The sequence below is a fragment of the Culex pipiens genome, chromosome 1, assembly GCF_016801865.2.
Source record: "Culex pipiens pallens isolate TS chromosome 1, TS_CPP_V2, whole genome shotgun sequence".
In the NCBI taxonomy this organism is placed as follows: domain Eukaryota; kingdom Metazoa; phylum Arthropoda; class Insecta; order Diptera; family Culicidae; genus Culex; species Culex pipiens.
In genome coordinates this window covers 59,373,215-59,385,694 of record NC_068937.1, presented here as the reverse complement: position 1 = coordinate 59,385,694, position 12,480 = coordinate 59,373,215, and the positions used below count along the sequence as shown (strand labels likewise).

At 43.5% G+C, this 12,480-nt stretch overlaps 3 protein-coding genes across 3 annotated transcripts; 2 read left to right on the top strand and 1 right to left on the bottom strand.

Moving 5' to 3' along the window:
* Window positions 1–3,636: 3,636 nt before the first annotated feature.
* LOC120425016 (translocator protein-like) lies at window positions 3,637–4,607 on the top strand. The gene is made up of 2 exons (XM_039589387.2): window positions 3,637–4,285; window positions 4,348–4,607. The coding sequence occupies exons 1-2, from the start codon at window positions 3,965–3,967 to the stop codon at window positions 4,537–4,539; spliced, it is 513 nt and encodes a 170-aa protein (XP_039445321.1). The 5' UTR covers window positions 3,637–3,964; the 3' UTR covers window positions 4,540–4,607.
* Window positions 4,608–5,577: 970 nt separating this feature from the next.
* Window positions 5,578–8,341, bottom strand: LOC120425026 (translocator protein-like). Its single transcript, XM_039589396.2, has 3 exons — window positions 7,074–8,341; window positions 6,023–6,783; window positions 5,578–5,959 (listed from the first exon to the last, which is right to left on the bottom strand). The coding sequence occupies exons 2-3, from the start codon at window positions 6,344–6,346 to the stop codon at window positions 5,762–5,764; spliced, it is 522 nt and encodes a 173-aa protein (XP_039445330.1). The 5' UTR covers window positions 6,347–6,783; window positions 7,074–8,341; the 3' UTR covers window positions 5,578–5,761.
* Window positions 8,342–8,480: 139 nt separating this feature from the next.
* On the top strand, window positions 8,481–9,316 carry LOC120425024 (translocator protein). The gene is made up of 2 exons (XM_039589395.2): window positions 8,481–8,926; window positions 8,988–9,316. Exons 1-2 carry the CDS (start codon window positions 8,606–8,608, stop codon window positions 9,192–9,194), a joined length of 528 nt encoding a protein of 175 aa, XP_039445329.1. The 5' UTR covers window positions 8,481–8,605; the 3' UTR covers window positions 9,195–9,316.
* The last annotated feature ends 3,164 nt before the right edge of the window (window positions 9,317–12,480 follow it).

Below are 12,480 nucleotides of genomic sequence, written 5' to 3'. Positions count from 1 at the left end.
AGCGAGTTGTGGCGCTATAACCACGGCAAATAGTGTCCATGGCATTTGTGGAAATACAATGTCCCATCCCCGAGGGTCCCGGAGAACCAAAACTTCATAGCATGGTGACTTCCAACGAATTACTAATTAAACAAACAGGAATTTGAGCGGGAAATTCATCTGCTGAACATTCGTGTTAAAACTCAATCCACTTCAACGAATCATCTTTGCGGTAAACTTTACGCAGTTGGCCTGGCCGCTTTAGAGTTTGTTATGTTTCAAAGCAATATAATGCATTGGGGGACTGCAAGTGTTCATAATGACAAGAGGATGCTAGGCGTTATTCAACCTTAGGCATTTTCCAGGATGCCCTCGAAAGACTGGCTGCGCTAGGGTTAGATAAGATTAGATAAATGAAATCAGATTTTGGAATCGGCTGGAATACATCAGAATTGTGATACCGGCAAGCTTCCCTGCACCGTGCGGTACACGCGGTTCACTTGCACCTCGGGTTTGCTTTGCGCCTGCTTTGTTCGGTTTACACCCGTACCCGACTCACACGAACCGAGGGTATTTTGGTTCATCGTACCAGCGCACCACGACACTCTCGGTTCGCCGTGTCGGTTTTGTGTCTGGCACTCACCCATGGCATGAACCCGGTGTATGAGCCAAGGTGCTTCACTCGATACGAGCCGAGGTACGTGCCGTGGTACGCGCTGGCGGTACAAAACGAGTTCAATACCATGGCGCGTACAACGGCACGCTGGGTTCATGCCATGGGTGAGTGCCAGACACAAAACCGATGGGGCGAGCCGAGAGTGTCGTGGTGCGCTGGTACGATGTACCAAGATACCAATACACAAATGGGTTCAGGCACGTACCGAAGCTAGAAAACCAAACCCGCGGTGTGCGTTGGCACTGGCGCATGGGAAGCTTGCTACCGGAGAATTCGCAACTACTTGTGTTGATCGCGCTCAACGCCTGCTTGTTGCTAGGCGGTTCGAGCGGCAAACTTGTTGTTGTTGACGACGTCGATGACAGCTCTGCCGTTGCGCAGGGGCGTAGTCGTTCTCGTCGTACGGGTGGGGGCAAACACTATTCGGTCGTCCCGAACATTCTCCCCCCCGTTGAGTTCTCTCAACAGACGGAACTCGATCCTGGGTGATGTTCTTGCTGGACTGCGTACGCCGCGCTACTCCAGGGTTCCAGAGCCGTTGGATCGCACCTTCGTCAGGTGGCCTTTGTGCTTCGCGATCATCGGTTTGGTTTGGTTCGGCGGCGACGCATCGATTCTGGAGGGCACCGATCACGAGCAGTGCCATAGCTTCACGTCGATGTTGCGCTTCGATCTGGGAGATGCGGGAGACTCGCCTGGTGCGATTCTCTCTCTCGTTCGGGTTGAGATTGGTTGTAGTTGGAGCCGTCTTCCGATGGGCACGGCTTGTATCAGGTGGGCTGGCTGGGTGGTACAGCTTCGGCGCGGAATGTTGCTTGATCTCGGAACCGTCGTTCCTTTCTGGTTCTGCTTCTGGAACACGGTCCGGCAGGACGTAGATTGCCTTCGGGACAGGACCCGGCAGGGCTTGAGTTGCATCCGGATGATCTAGCGATGCGATTGCCTCCAGGGCAGGGCCTGGCAGAGCGATGAAATCCTCCGGAACACGGTCCGGCAGGTCGGAGATTGCCTTCGGGACAAGACCCGCCAGGGCTTGTGTTGCATCTGGAACAGAATCCAGCGATGCGCTTGCCTCCAGGACAGGGCTTGGCAGAGCGTTGACTTCCTCCGGAACACGGTCCGGCATGGTGGAGATTGCCTTCGGGACAGGACCCGGCAGGGCTTGAATTGCCTCCCGGACAAGGCTTGGCATAGCGTTGAGAGCCTCCGGAACATGGTCCGGCAGGTCGGAGATTGCCTTCGGGACAAGACCCGGCAGGGCTTGAGTTGAATCTGGAAAAGGATCCAGCGATGCGGGTGCCTCCAGGATAGACCCTGGCAGAGCAGTGAAATCCTCCAGAACACGGTCCGGCAGGGCGGAGGTTGCCTTCGGGACAAGACCCGGCAGGGCTTGATTTGCATCCGGAACAGGATCCAGCGATGCGGGTGCTTCTAGGACAGGACCTAGCAAAGCGGGTGTCGTCTCCGGAACAGAGTCCGGCCAGACGGGGGTGACTTCCGGTACTAGGACCGGCCAGCCGGTTGTTGTCTGCAGGGCAAGACCTGGCAGAGCGGGGGTCGTCTCCGGAACAGGGTCCGGCCAGACGGGGGTGGCTTCCGGTACTAGGACCGGCCAGCCGGTTGATGCCTCCAGGACAAGACCTGGGAGAGCGGGGATCGTCTCCGGAACAGGGTCCGGCCAGACGGGAGTGGCTTCCGGTACTAGGACCGGCCAGCCAGTTGTTGACTCCAGTACAAGACCTGGGAGAACGGGGTTCGTCTCCGGAACAGGGTCCGGCCAGACGGGAGTGGCTTCCGGAACTAGGTCCGGCCAGCCGGTTGGTGCTTGTCCGTCGCACCTGGCGTGTGCGGATTCTTCACTGTCACGTCGCGCACAAAACCACATTTCGTGTGTCACTTTTTCAGGCGGAAACTAGTGGCCACTCCTCTCGGTGGAATTGTTCATTTCAGAGCTTATTGTTCGATTCACTCGTGGTTGCATTGCGTCACTTGGTCGTGACGCACTCACACACACACACACGCGCGCGGTGATTTGGCACACGGCGTGCAAGTTTGAGCACGTCCGGTCGCGGGCAGCAGCAGAACACTCTTCAATCCGGGTCGGATTGGACCAATGTTTCTGCACCGGCCACGGTTGGCCAGTGTCTCGGAGTGGACTGTATTTAGGGGGGTCGGAAAGGGGTTCGAAGAAAAGACACTGGAAGGTTCTACTTTCACTTTCTCTATTTTCTCCTACATCACTTCCTTCTTCTTCTTCTTCCGCTCTTCCTTCCTTCACTTCTGCTGCTGCGCGTCGCGTCCGGCACGTCCGACGGTTGGATGACTTGTGTTGATCGCGCTCAACGCCTGCTTGTTGCTAGGCGGTTCGAGCAGGAGGGTGCTGTGTCCTATCCCTCGCCAGACCAGACCAAAATCCATGATAAAGCTGTCAGACCAAATCTGTCAGACCAAGACTGTCAGACCAAAGAATAAAAAGTAAACAATCTTGGTCTTTGACGTAGGTGCACAGAAATCAAGAAATGAAAATTTTAAAAAGAATTTTATAATTTTAATTCAACAACTGGTTTTGGACTGCAAAATTAAATATACGCTAGAAAATGATTAAATATTGCGGCGTCTTGTACACCGACAATTACATAAGCAGTTAAGAGCCTTATTCGTCCACCTTAATTTTTGATCACGTTTTCGGTTTACACCAGAACAATCTTGAAATTATTCATGCGGATTTGTGATTCCTCTCGTTCCATCATTCCCTTGGGTTCGAGCGGCAAACTTGTTGTTGTTGACGACGTCGATGACAGCTCTGCCGTTGCGCAGGGGCGTAGTCGTTCTCGTCGTACGGGTGGGGGCAAACACTATTCGGTCGTCCCGAACAAATCATTACTTGACAATCCTCAAAAAGGTTCCATCAAAATATCGTATTCAAGCACTGAATCGAAAATCATCAAGTTCGATATCCATATTGCTTAAACTCGACAAATGTCTCCTCATGGGAGCATCCTCGGAGGCTCGTTGCCATTCCGGGTAATGCCAGATTCCGTCGACTTGTTAATTTCCATGACCGTTACCGAAAACCATGAAGTTTGATACCCATATTGCCAAATTCGGGCAAACCAATTGTGTTATGTATGTACACTCTAAATCCGTTTCGGGTTAGAAGTTGACGAAAGAACGTTTGCCATAGTTTTGCTGGGTCATTGAAAAAAGAACCTTATCACAGCAACCTCTGCCCCGTGAGCAAACAACTGACGTTCCCACACCAAATCAGATTAAACTTTTTTCAACTTCCAACTTTTTCTCTTCAAAATTATGACCCGTGAAATTCCGAAAATCGCCGGGGCCATTGCGTTGCCTCTGGTTGGCGGGCTGGCGAACGCGTACCTCACGCTGCCGGAGTTGCTACGGGGCCACCAGCGGTTGAATTTTCTCCCGGTCGTACCCCCGAAATGGATGTTCCCACCCGTCTGGACCGGCGTGAACGCCGCCATGGGTTACGCGTCCTATCTGGTGTGGAAGGATGGCGGAGGCATCACCGGAACCGCCAAACTACCCCTGATGTTGTACGGAACCCAGCTGGCGTTGAATTGGACTTGGTCGCCGATCTTCTTCAAGTTGCGCTGTTTTAAATGGGTACGAATCTTTTGAGTGAATTTCAAAGATTTCCTTTCTTAAGCAAATCATTCCCTTCTTAGAGCTTCTTGGAATCTCTTGTCCGTGCCGGGGCGGTCGCGGCCACCGGGCTGGCGTTTTTCAATGTGAACAAACTGGCCGGTTATCTGGTCGTTCCGTACTTTGTGTGGTGCACGTGTACTTCGCTGCTGAACTTTGAGTTCTACATTCGCAATCCAGGCGAAGGCGCAACCGTTGAAGAGGAGAGCTCTTAAAATTGGTTCAAGTTTTCATGAACAAGAAACTGCTGAGTTGTTGATTGTATATTGTTTTATATAAATATTTTTCTCATTAATAATTTTGTTTATTTTGAATCATACCTATCCTCTGAGTCGGAAGATACGGCCATGACGACTTTCGACCCAACGCTGGACTAATTTAAGATTTCCAGGATACTCGATCTCGTGCTGTCCGACTCCAGTCACCGACTGTACAGAGCCAACGCGTACGCTGCCTTCCCCGAAGGCTTTCCCGCAGTCTTGGTTAGGCGGCATACTCAAGTATACACCAACTCAGAAAAACAAAAGAAGTAATTCAGTAATATACCGGCATCAGATCAACTATGGATCACCGTTTTCAATTAGATCAAACACTTATATATTCGATCTCATTGGGTTTTTTAGCCAAATTTTCTATAGTTTTTTGCATTTGAAGAACCTTCTGTTACCAAGCGGTTATTGCAAGGAACACCAAATCTCTATGAACCAGTTATTCACACAAGTTGTAAAATTGTTATTTCGATAAATAAAATGAACTGAATTGAAACACTTATATATGAGAAATTCTCATAATAACATTTTATGTTTGACTGGTTTAGGATTTCCCACCTAATTTTCCGATTAAATATTGATTTTGTATAGCTTATGACAGAAACAAGCTCATTTCCTATTTTTTTCAGAAGCATTAATCTAACATCAAAGCGCTGATGGGATCGATGGAAATGCCTGACCTACCTGTTGCAATGTATACGGTTTTTTCTCCTCTGTAGAATCAGAAATGTGTTGTTGCTCGAACATCTCGTGCTCAAACTCGATCTATAACAACGAATCATCTTTGCTTTCTGAAGATTGGTTGCGCTATGGTTTTGCCAACCAATCAAGTTTTACCTATTTTCTCCCAAACCGATTAGACTTGAGTAACTCAGTATTAATTTGATGAAAATGTTTTATTTACCATAGTTTAAAAAAGTTTTTAAAAAATAGAGAAAATGATATTAATTTTTTTTTGTCTTCGCAATTTTCAATTTTTTTATTCATTGAATATTAGATTTTGGTTTCTATGAATACAATTGTTTATTACTTTTAAAGAATAATACGTTTCAATGCATTTATTGTAGATGTATCATACAATTATAACTTAACAGAACTCTAATAAATGGATGTGTTTATAGAAAAGTAGGTTCTTTAGGCGCGCTCGAAATCTAAAGAGTTGAAATTTTCAGCTACCTTCCGTGATCGCTTCTATGATGGCAGTTTGCTCGGGATTGTGCTTGTAAATCACAAAGTTCAGCAACGAGGCATACGAACACCACACAAAGTACGGAATGAAGACGTATCCGGCAATCTTGTTAACTTTGGAAAACGCAAATCCGGTGGCGGCAACCGCACCGGCCAGGGCAAGAGATTCCACGAAACTCTGCAAAACCAATTATTTGAATAACCAAAAAAAAACTTAGAAAATGATTTTAATTAATCATACCCATTTGAGCTCGTGCAGCTTGAAGAAGATCGGCGTCCAAGCCCAGTTCAGGGCCAGCTGAACTCCGTAAAGGATCAGTGGTCCTCTGGCCTTTCCGTTGAACCCTCCACCGTCTCTCCACACCAGATAGGAAGCGTAACCCATGCCGATGTACAGTGATGTCCACACTGGAGCAAACACCCAGTTCGGAGGTCGAAACGAGGGCAAGTTCAAACCCTGGTACCAGCCAGCAATCTCCGGCCTGGTCAGATATCCGTTGATCCATCCGCCAACCAAAGGCAGCGCGATGGCCAGGATGATTTTTGGAATCTCACTTCTCATCATTTCACGGGACTTTACCGCGGACAGCAAACTACGACACTGAACTAATCTTAAAGAGATTAGTTTTAAGTTTTGAAGCTGGGCCAACCAAAAAACGCCAGAAACATCTATCTCTACGAATACAAACAGGCATGTTGAAACTAGGGTGAAGCAAATTTGACGATGAACTTTTTGGGAAAAGCATCTAAGCTCGGTGGAATTTTGGCCCAGAACAAATTAGAGATCGAGCTATTGACTTCCCAAAAAAGTCAAATTTGTATCACCCTATTGAATGTAATAAAATGATCACACAAAATACAGTCTTCTTTAGTGCGCAAACACGAGGACAAAACGAGAATGAATAGAGTGGAAAGGGCGAATGAACCTAAATGAATCGAATTGTGTTCACCCATTTATCGGCCGGTATGTTTACAATGACATAAAAAGCCGGGTGTTAAAACCTTTTTTTTTTTTTTTCATAAAATTATTTTTATTAGGTCCTTTTCGGTACTGGGACCTGGTTAGGACCGAGTCGGCTTTTGTAATTACAAAAAACTTAATAATTACAGAGGATCTTGTGTGTAAATGTTAGTGGGAGGGGAGCCGATTACCCGCGGCCTACTCGGGGTTAGTAGGGAAGGGATTGATGTTAAAGACAAGGCGTGGGAAGGGAAGGGGGATTGTGTAGGGGTCTTGGTTGGCTCTTCTGGCCTTTGCGTTTTGTCCTCAGCCGCAACTCGGGTGTTAAAACCTTGACAGAACCAATTTTAGATGTCAGTGTTTGGATAACAACCGTGCCATCATTGAAATTTTGTTCTTAGATTCCCATAATTTTAGTTTTACACTTTCAATCTTAAAAAGATGATTTGATATAAATCACATGTTTGCTAATATCACCCAAATCTCTGTCTTGTCAACCTGTTATTATCTAAAAAACTGCTCAAAACTGGTTTCAACAAGCCCACGAAACATCTGATTGAGTTTTGTTTTTCCTGCATTGTCATCGCAAACATGCCGGGACTAACATTTGATTCATCCACCATCACACCGCCCATTTGCGCTCACTCGCTCTTTCCACTGTATTCAGTCTCGTCGGCGTGCCCTCTCGTGCGTATCGCGCTGAGGAAAAAGTGATAAAAATTGTGTAATTATATTATTGTATACGAGCCGTGTGGTCGCATAAAGGTCTCATTTGCGGTCTCTTCAACAAGCTGATTATTTCACTGACGTATACTTCTTTTCCGCCAGGATCTACCAGGATCTGTGGCGCCGTGATTTAAGATAAATTTTAGTATCTTTCAAACTAAGTAAACCATAACTATAATTTTTGACATACACAATGAGTATTATCTACAAAAGGATTTACATACAACTAAATTTGACTATTTTTATAATCAAATCTGGAGCAACATTTGAAAAGGGCGCATAAGCATTTTGACAGCTAGAACTATTTTGCAAATTCAGAGCCAACGGGTAACTATTTAACAAATCCCCCACCGTTAGAAAGTTGCTGGGAAGGCCAGCTATTGTTTAACACATCGAATTTTGTGAAAAGGTTACCTGTTGGCTCGGAATTTACACAATAGTTCTAGCTGTCAAAATGCTTATCCGCCCTTTTCTCGTGTTGCTCCAGAAATTATGTCAATATTAAAACCAGCAATGTAACACTTTTGAAAGAGTATTCTAAAATTCAGAATTCATGATCATATTTCATAATGTTTCACAAAATTACACAAAAAGCAGGAAAGATTAAAGGTATTTCTCCTAAAAATGCTCTCCTTTTGTCAATATTCTCATTCCCATGGCTTGCATAGACAGTTTTCTTTGCGAAACAGAGCTTTGAAGATAGTTTGACATCCATCCTTTTGTTTGTTGGACGTTGTCAAGACTCTATCCCTAGGAATCAGAAAAAAATGAATCGATTCTTCATTTAGCATCGTTCTGTAAACTGATACGGTTCTTCCTCGATGATCCCACCGATATAAACAACTAAAAAGATTATCTCCTTTAAAGTAATTTCAATATTGGACTAACAGAAAATATTGTTATAGCAGTCAAAAAGAATTCCAAATGGTAGATAGGTCACCTTTGCGAACACCAGCCCAAGTTAATACCTGCTTGTGTGTTGGTAAACAGATAGATGTTTCTAGCATTTTTTGGCTGGGCTGGCCGGTCACACAAACTCGGGACTTATCGCAGTTGCTTGGTGCAGTGACGGGAGATTTGACGTCCGCCGAATTTAATTAAACAAAATATTCTGTACATTCCGGGACAGCAGCAATAATGAGTGGTGAAATTCCGAAAATCGTCGGAGCCATCGCGCTGCCCCAGTTTGGTGGATGGGTCAACGGGTACCTGACCAGACAGGAAATTAAGGGCTGGTACCAGGGGCTTAACTTTCCCTCGTTCCGACCTCCAAACTGGGTTTTTGGACCCGTGTGGACCTCTCTCTATGCAGGAATGGGATACGCTTCCTATCTGGTGTGGAGAGACGGTGGAGGATTCAACGGAATCGCCCGAGGACCATTGATCCTGTACGGAGCTCAGCTGGCGCTGAATTGGGCCTGGACACCAATCTTCTTCAAGCGCCATGAGCTGAAATGGGTATGACTCATATGATTTAATTACCAAAGATTAGTGGAAAATGTTATCTTCCTCCTTGCAGAGTTTCGTGGAACTGCTGGCGCTGACCGGATCGGTCGCTGCCACAGGATTTGCATTTTTCAACGTGAACAAGCTTGCCGGATACCTGTTCATTCCATACTTTGCGTGGTGCTCGTTTGCGGCTCTGTTGAATTACGAAATTTACAAGCGCAATCCCAAGCAAACCGCAACCATTGAGGAGATCACCGAGGGCAAGCAGAAATTGTAAAAATTATCAATTATGCAACCGGCATTTTGCTGATCAAAGGCTCTTTTAGTTAGTATTGTATTTGATATAACGCAGTTGTGTAGAATATATTTTTATATAATATATGTATCTGACTTATTGAATCAATTGTCTATCAGCATTTCATTGGGCTATCATGACGCACGTCTGAATAAATTAATTTAGGTAAGATAGCTTTCATATCTGAACAAATTTGCTAAAGGAGCGTTCATTTACTAAGTAACGAAAATAAACGGATTTACCAAATTTCCATACAAACATACAAAAAAGTAAAAATCAAAACATAACAACAATAAAACATATCAAATTTCAAGTATTTCAGATGATTGCACATCTGCAAACAATATTTATAAGGGGGTCACATAAATTACACCAACAATAACGATTATTCTTGCAAAATAACCTTCAACCACCATTTCAAACGCACTTTTAACTGTTTCTTTACATAAGTAAAAAATCAAAACAACACAACAGTTCTCCCAACACAAACTTAACAACGAAAATCAGCAGCCGCCGATTAAATAACAACACACTAGTTGAAAACTGACTGAAATGTCAAATTCGAAATAAATTCCTTCAGATGCAAACCGCCACGACAATCAGCCATTGGCTCGCCGCGGCGATTGAGGGGCGAACAATATTGAAACATTTCAGCGATCAGTTTGAACCGCCCAGGCGATGCGCCCATGGCACGCCAAGGCGGATAGAGGGCGGACAAAATTGAAAAATTTCAAATGTCAAATTTCAACCGCCCAGGCGGTCCGCCAGGGCGGACCACACGATCAGTAACGTCTGCCGATGCGTAACGTCCGCCCTGAGTTAATGTGGGTTTCTGTACGGTCCTGTGTTAGAATGTTTTGCTAGGGGAATTTGAAAATTTCAAATTTCAGACTAGGGACTCGTTATCGGCCTGTAGTGGAGGAATTTGGATGCTTCAAATTGCAAGAGGTGGGTTTTTTGTCCTCTATCTGACCACCATAAAATTTCCTTCTGAGGGTTAAACCGGTTCCGGGACAATCCGGATTGTTTAACGTATTTGTTCCGAAACAGTATTTTTGGTCGAAAAATGTCAATAAAAAACATGAAATCAATGTACTTTTTGAACAAATATTGTTGAAACTTGTCAATAGAAACTCTTACAGCATAGGATAGCAATTTTATAAAAAAGAGGTTGTTTAGATACTAATGTTTTGATAAGTTTAACCTAAAAAACTTATTTAGCCAATTTTTAATATAAACTTACTAAATAAAGTTATCAGAAGTTCAAAGTTGCCACAAACTGGCTAGAGGTACTTGTATTTGACAAAGATACTTTCAGAAAAAAACACATAAAATCTAGTACTTTGTTCAGAAACTCATTGAAAATAACACCAAGTCTGTTTATCCCATCGTTGAACTTCTACGCATATTTGTCTCACCAAGTATTTTCTATCACGAAATCATTACTTTTACGACGCATTGTACCTTGTTAACCTGTTGTATAGCAAGAGGATTACAAATAAGGATGATGAAATTTTAACCGGTGTGATTAGGAACATATAGGGCGAATAGGGACCCAGAAATCGTTTAAAAAATTTCAATCGCGTTTTTCTCAGTTGGCCTTTTTTGAACATGGGACAATTATGCGTAGAACGGCAGTAAAATGCTTATAACTTTTGATAGGGCTGTCAGACTTTCAATCTTTTGGACTCTTTGGAAAGATCTCTTGATTACCCATTTAACGACAGGTCGCACGGTAGATCCGGGCAACGTTTTCATCAAAATATGTGAGATCCGGCCTCTAAAAATTGTATAAATAACACTTAAGTGGTTATAACTTTTGATATAAAGATCTTTAACGTTTTGGGCCTGTTGGAAAGGTCTTTTAAATACCTTTCTAAAAATGTATAGCATGACGGGGTTTCTTACAATCTTCCAAAGTTTAGCTAAAATCGTTTTTTAAGCATAACTTTTTAAGTACTTTTCTAAACTTCATAATATTAACTATGGTCTTGTGAGACCCTTTTTTTCGTTTTCTTGTAAGACCCTAAGATGGATCGAACGAGACCAAAACGGTCCAAATCGGTTTGGCCAGTCCGGAGATAATCGTGTGCATATTTTTCGGTGCACGGACTTACAGACATACACACGCACAGACATTTCGTCGCTAACATTTCAATAAGCGCTATGTCTCACGCAAAGCCTATGTTTATGACGCTTTTTGAAATGTTACCGTCGATTTGTTCAGATTTTGATTCTAGGTCGATATTTATACGTGAAGGTGGGTCTACGAGGTTGAATTAAGAAGTTCATTTTTCGAGTGATTGTATAGCCTTTCCTCATTGAGGTGAGGAAGGCAAAAAGCAGCATTTTTAGCAAATCTGGAGTTTTTTTTAAAAAAGGTCTAATAAACCAAATTTGCAGTTTTTGCTTTTTGGGTGTTTTTTAATACCCCTGACTCAAGGCGGTTTCAAAAACACTCAAAAAGCAAAAACTGGAAAATTGGTTTATAGGCAATCAAACGTTAAAATTACCCCCCACTAGGGCGCTGAAACTTGGGGTGATGTTTTCATTATAACCTACATCGAGTGAATTGGTTTGAAATTTGAAATTTTTTTATTGCGGGCGCTCTAAAATTCTTTGTGTAAGTATGGGTATTCGGCGCCGTCGTTCCGTGCCATACTTTCATACACTTAGGAGCCCAGGGCGGCGAAGTCCTTGTAGATAAAAAGGAAGACACTAGTGGTTGGTACTAGCAATGGTGGCCGACAGCTATAAAGTCAACTTCGTTTATTTCATCATAAAATCGACATTAATAGCAAATTTTACCATTTTTAGGTAAGAAATAAATAGCTTAATTGATATAAACGAAAATATTTTTGTGATGGCCGATTTAACCTGTTCATTATCTGATTCAAAATAAGGGAATGTTTTAATCAACCAAAACCTAACTAATCGATTGTGAATGTAGATTATTCAAGTGGACAAATATTTTTTCAAGTCACTTCTACCATAAAAACAAAGCTCTGCTTGAAAAATGATAATTGGAATGATTTTCAAAATTAGCAATCTAACCTCATTCTCGCGTTTTCAATCCGGATCTCAGAATTTTCAATGAAAAAGGCAGCTTAGCAAAAAAATTAAATAGTCAGTCGATAGAACTTTTTATTTCTTACCTCTTGTTAACTTTATTTTATTCAAAAAGATCAATTTTCTTTTTAAAAACCTTCAAATAGTTTTCACTCCCCTTTGCACTTGTCGCGCAAAAACGTAAATGTAACCTTGCACC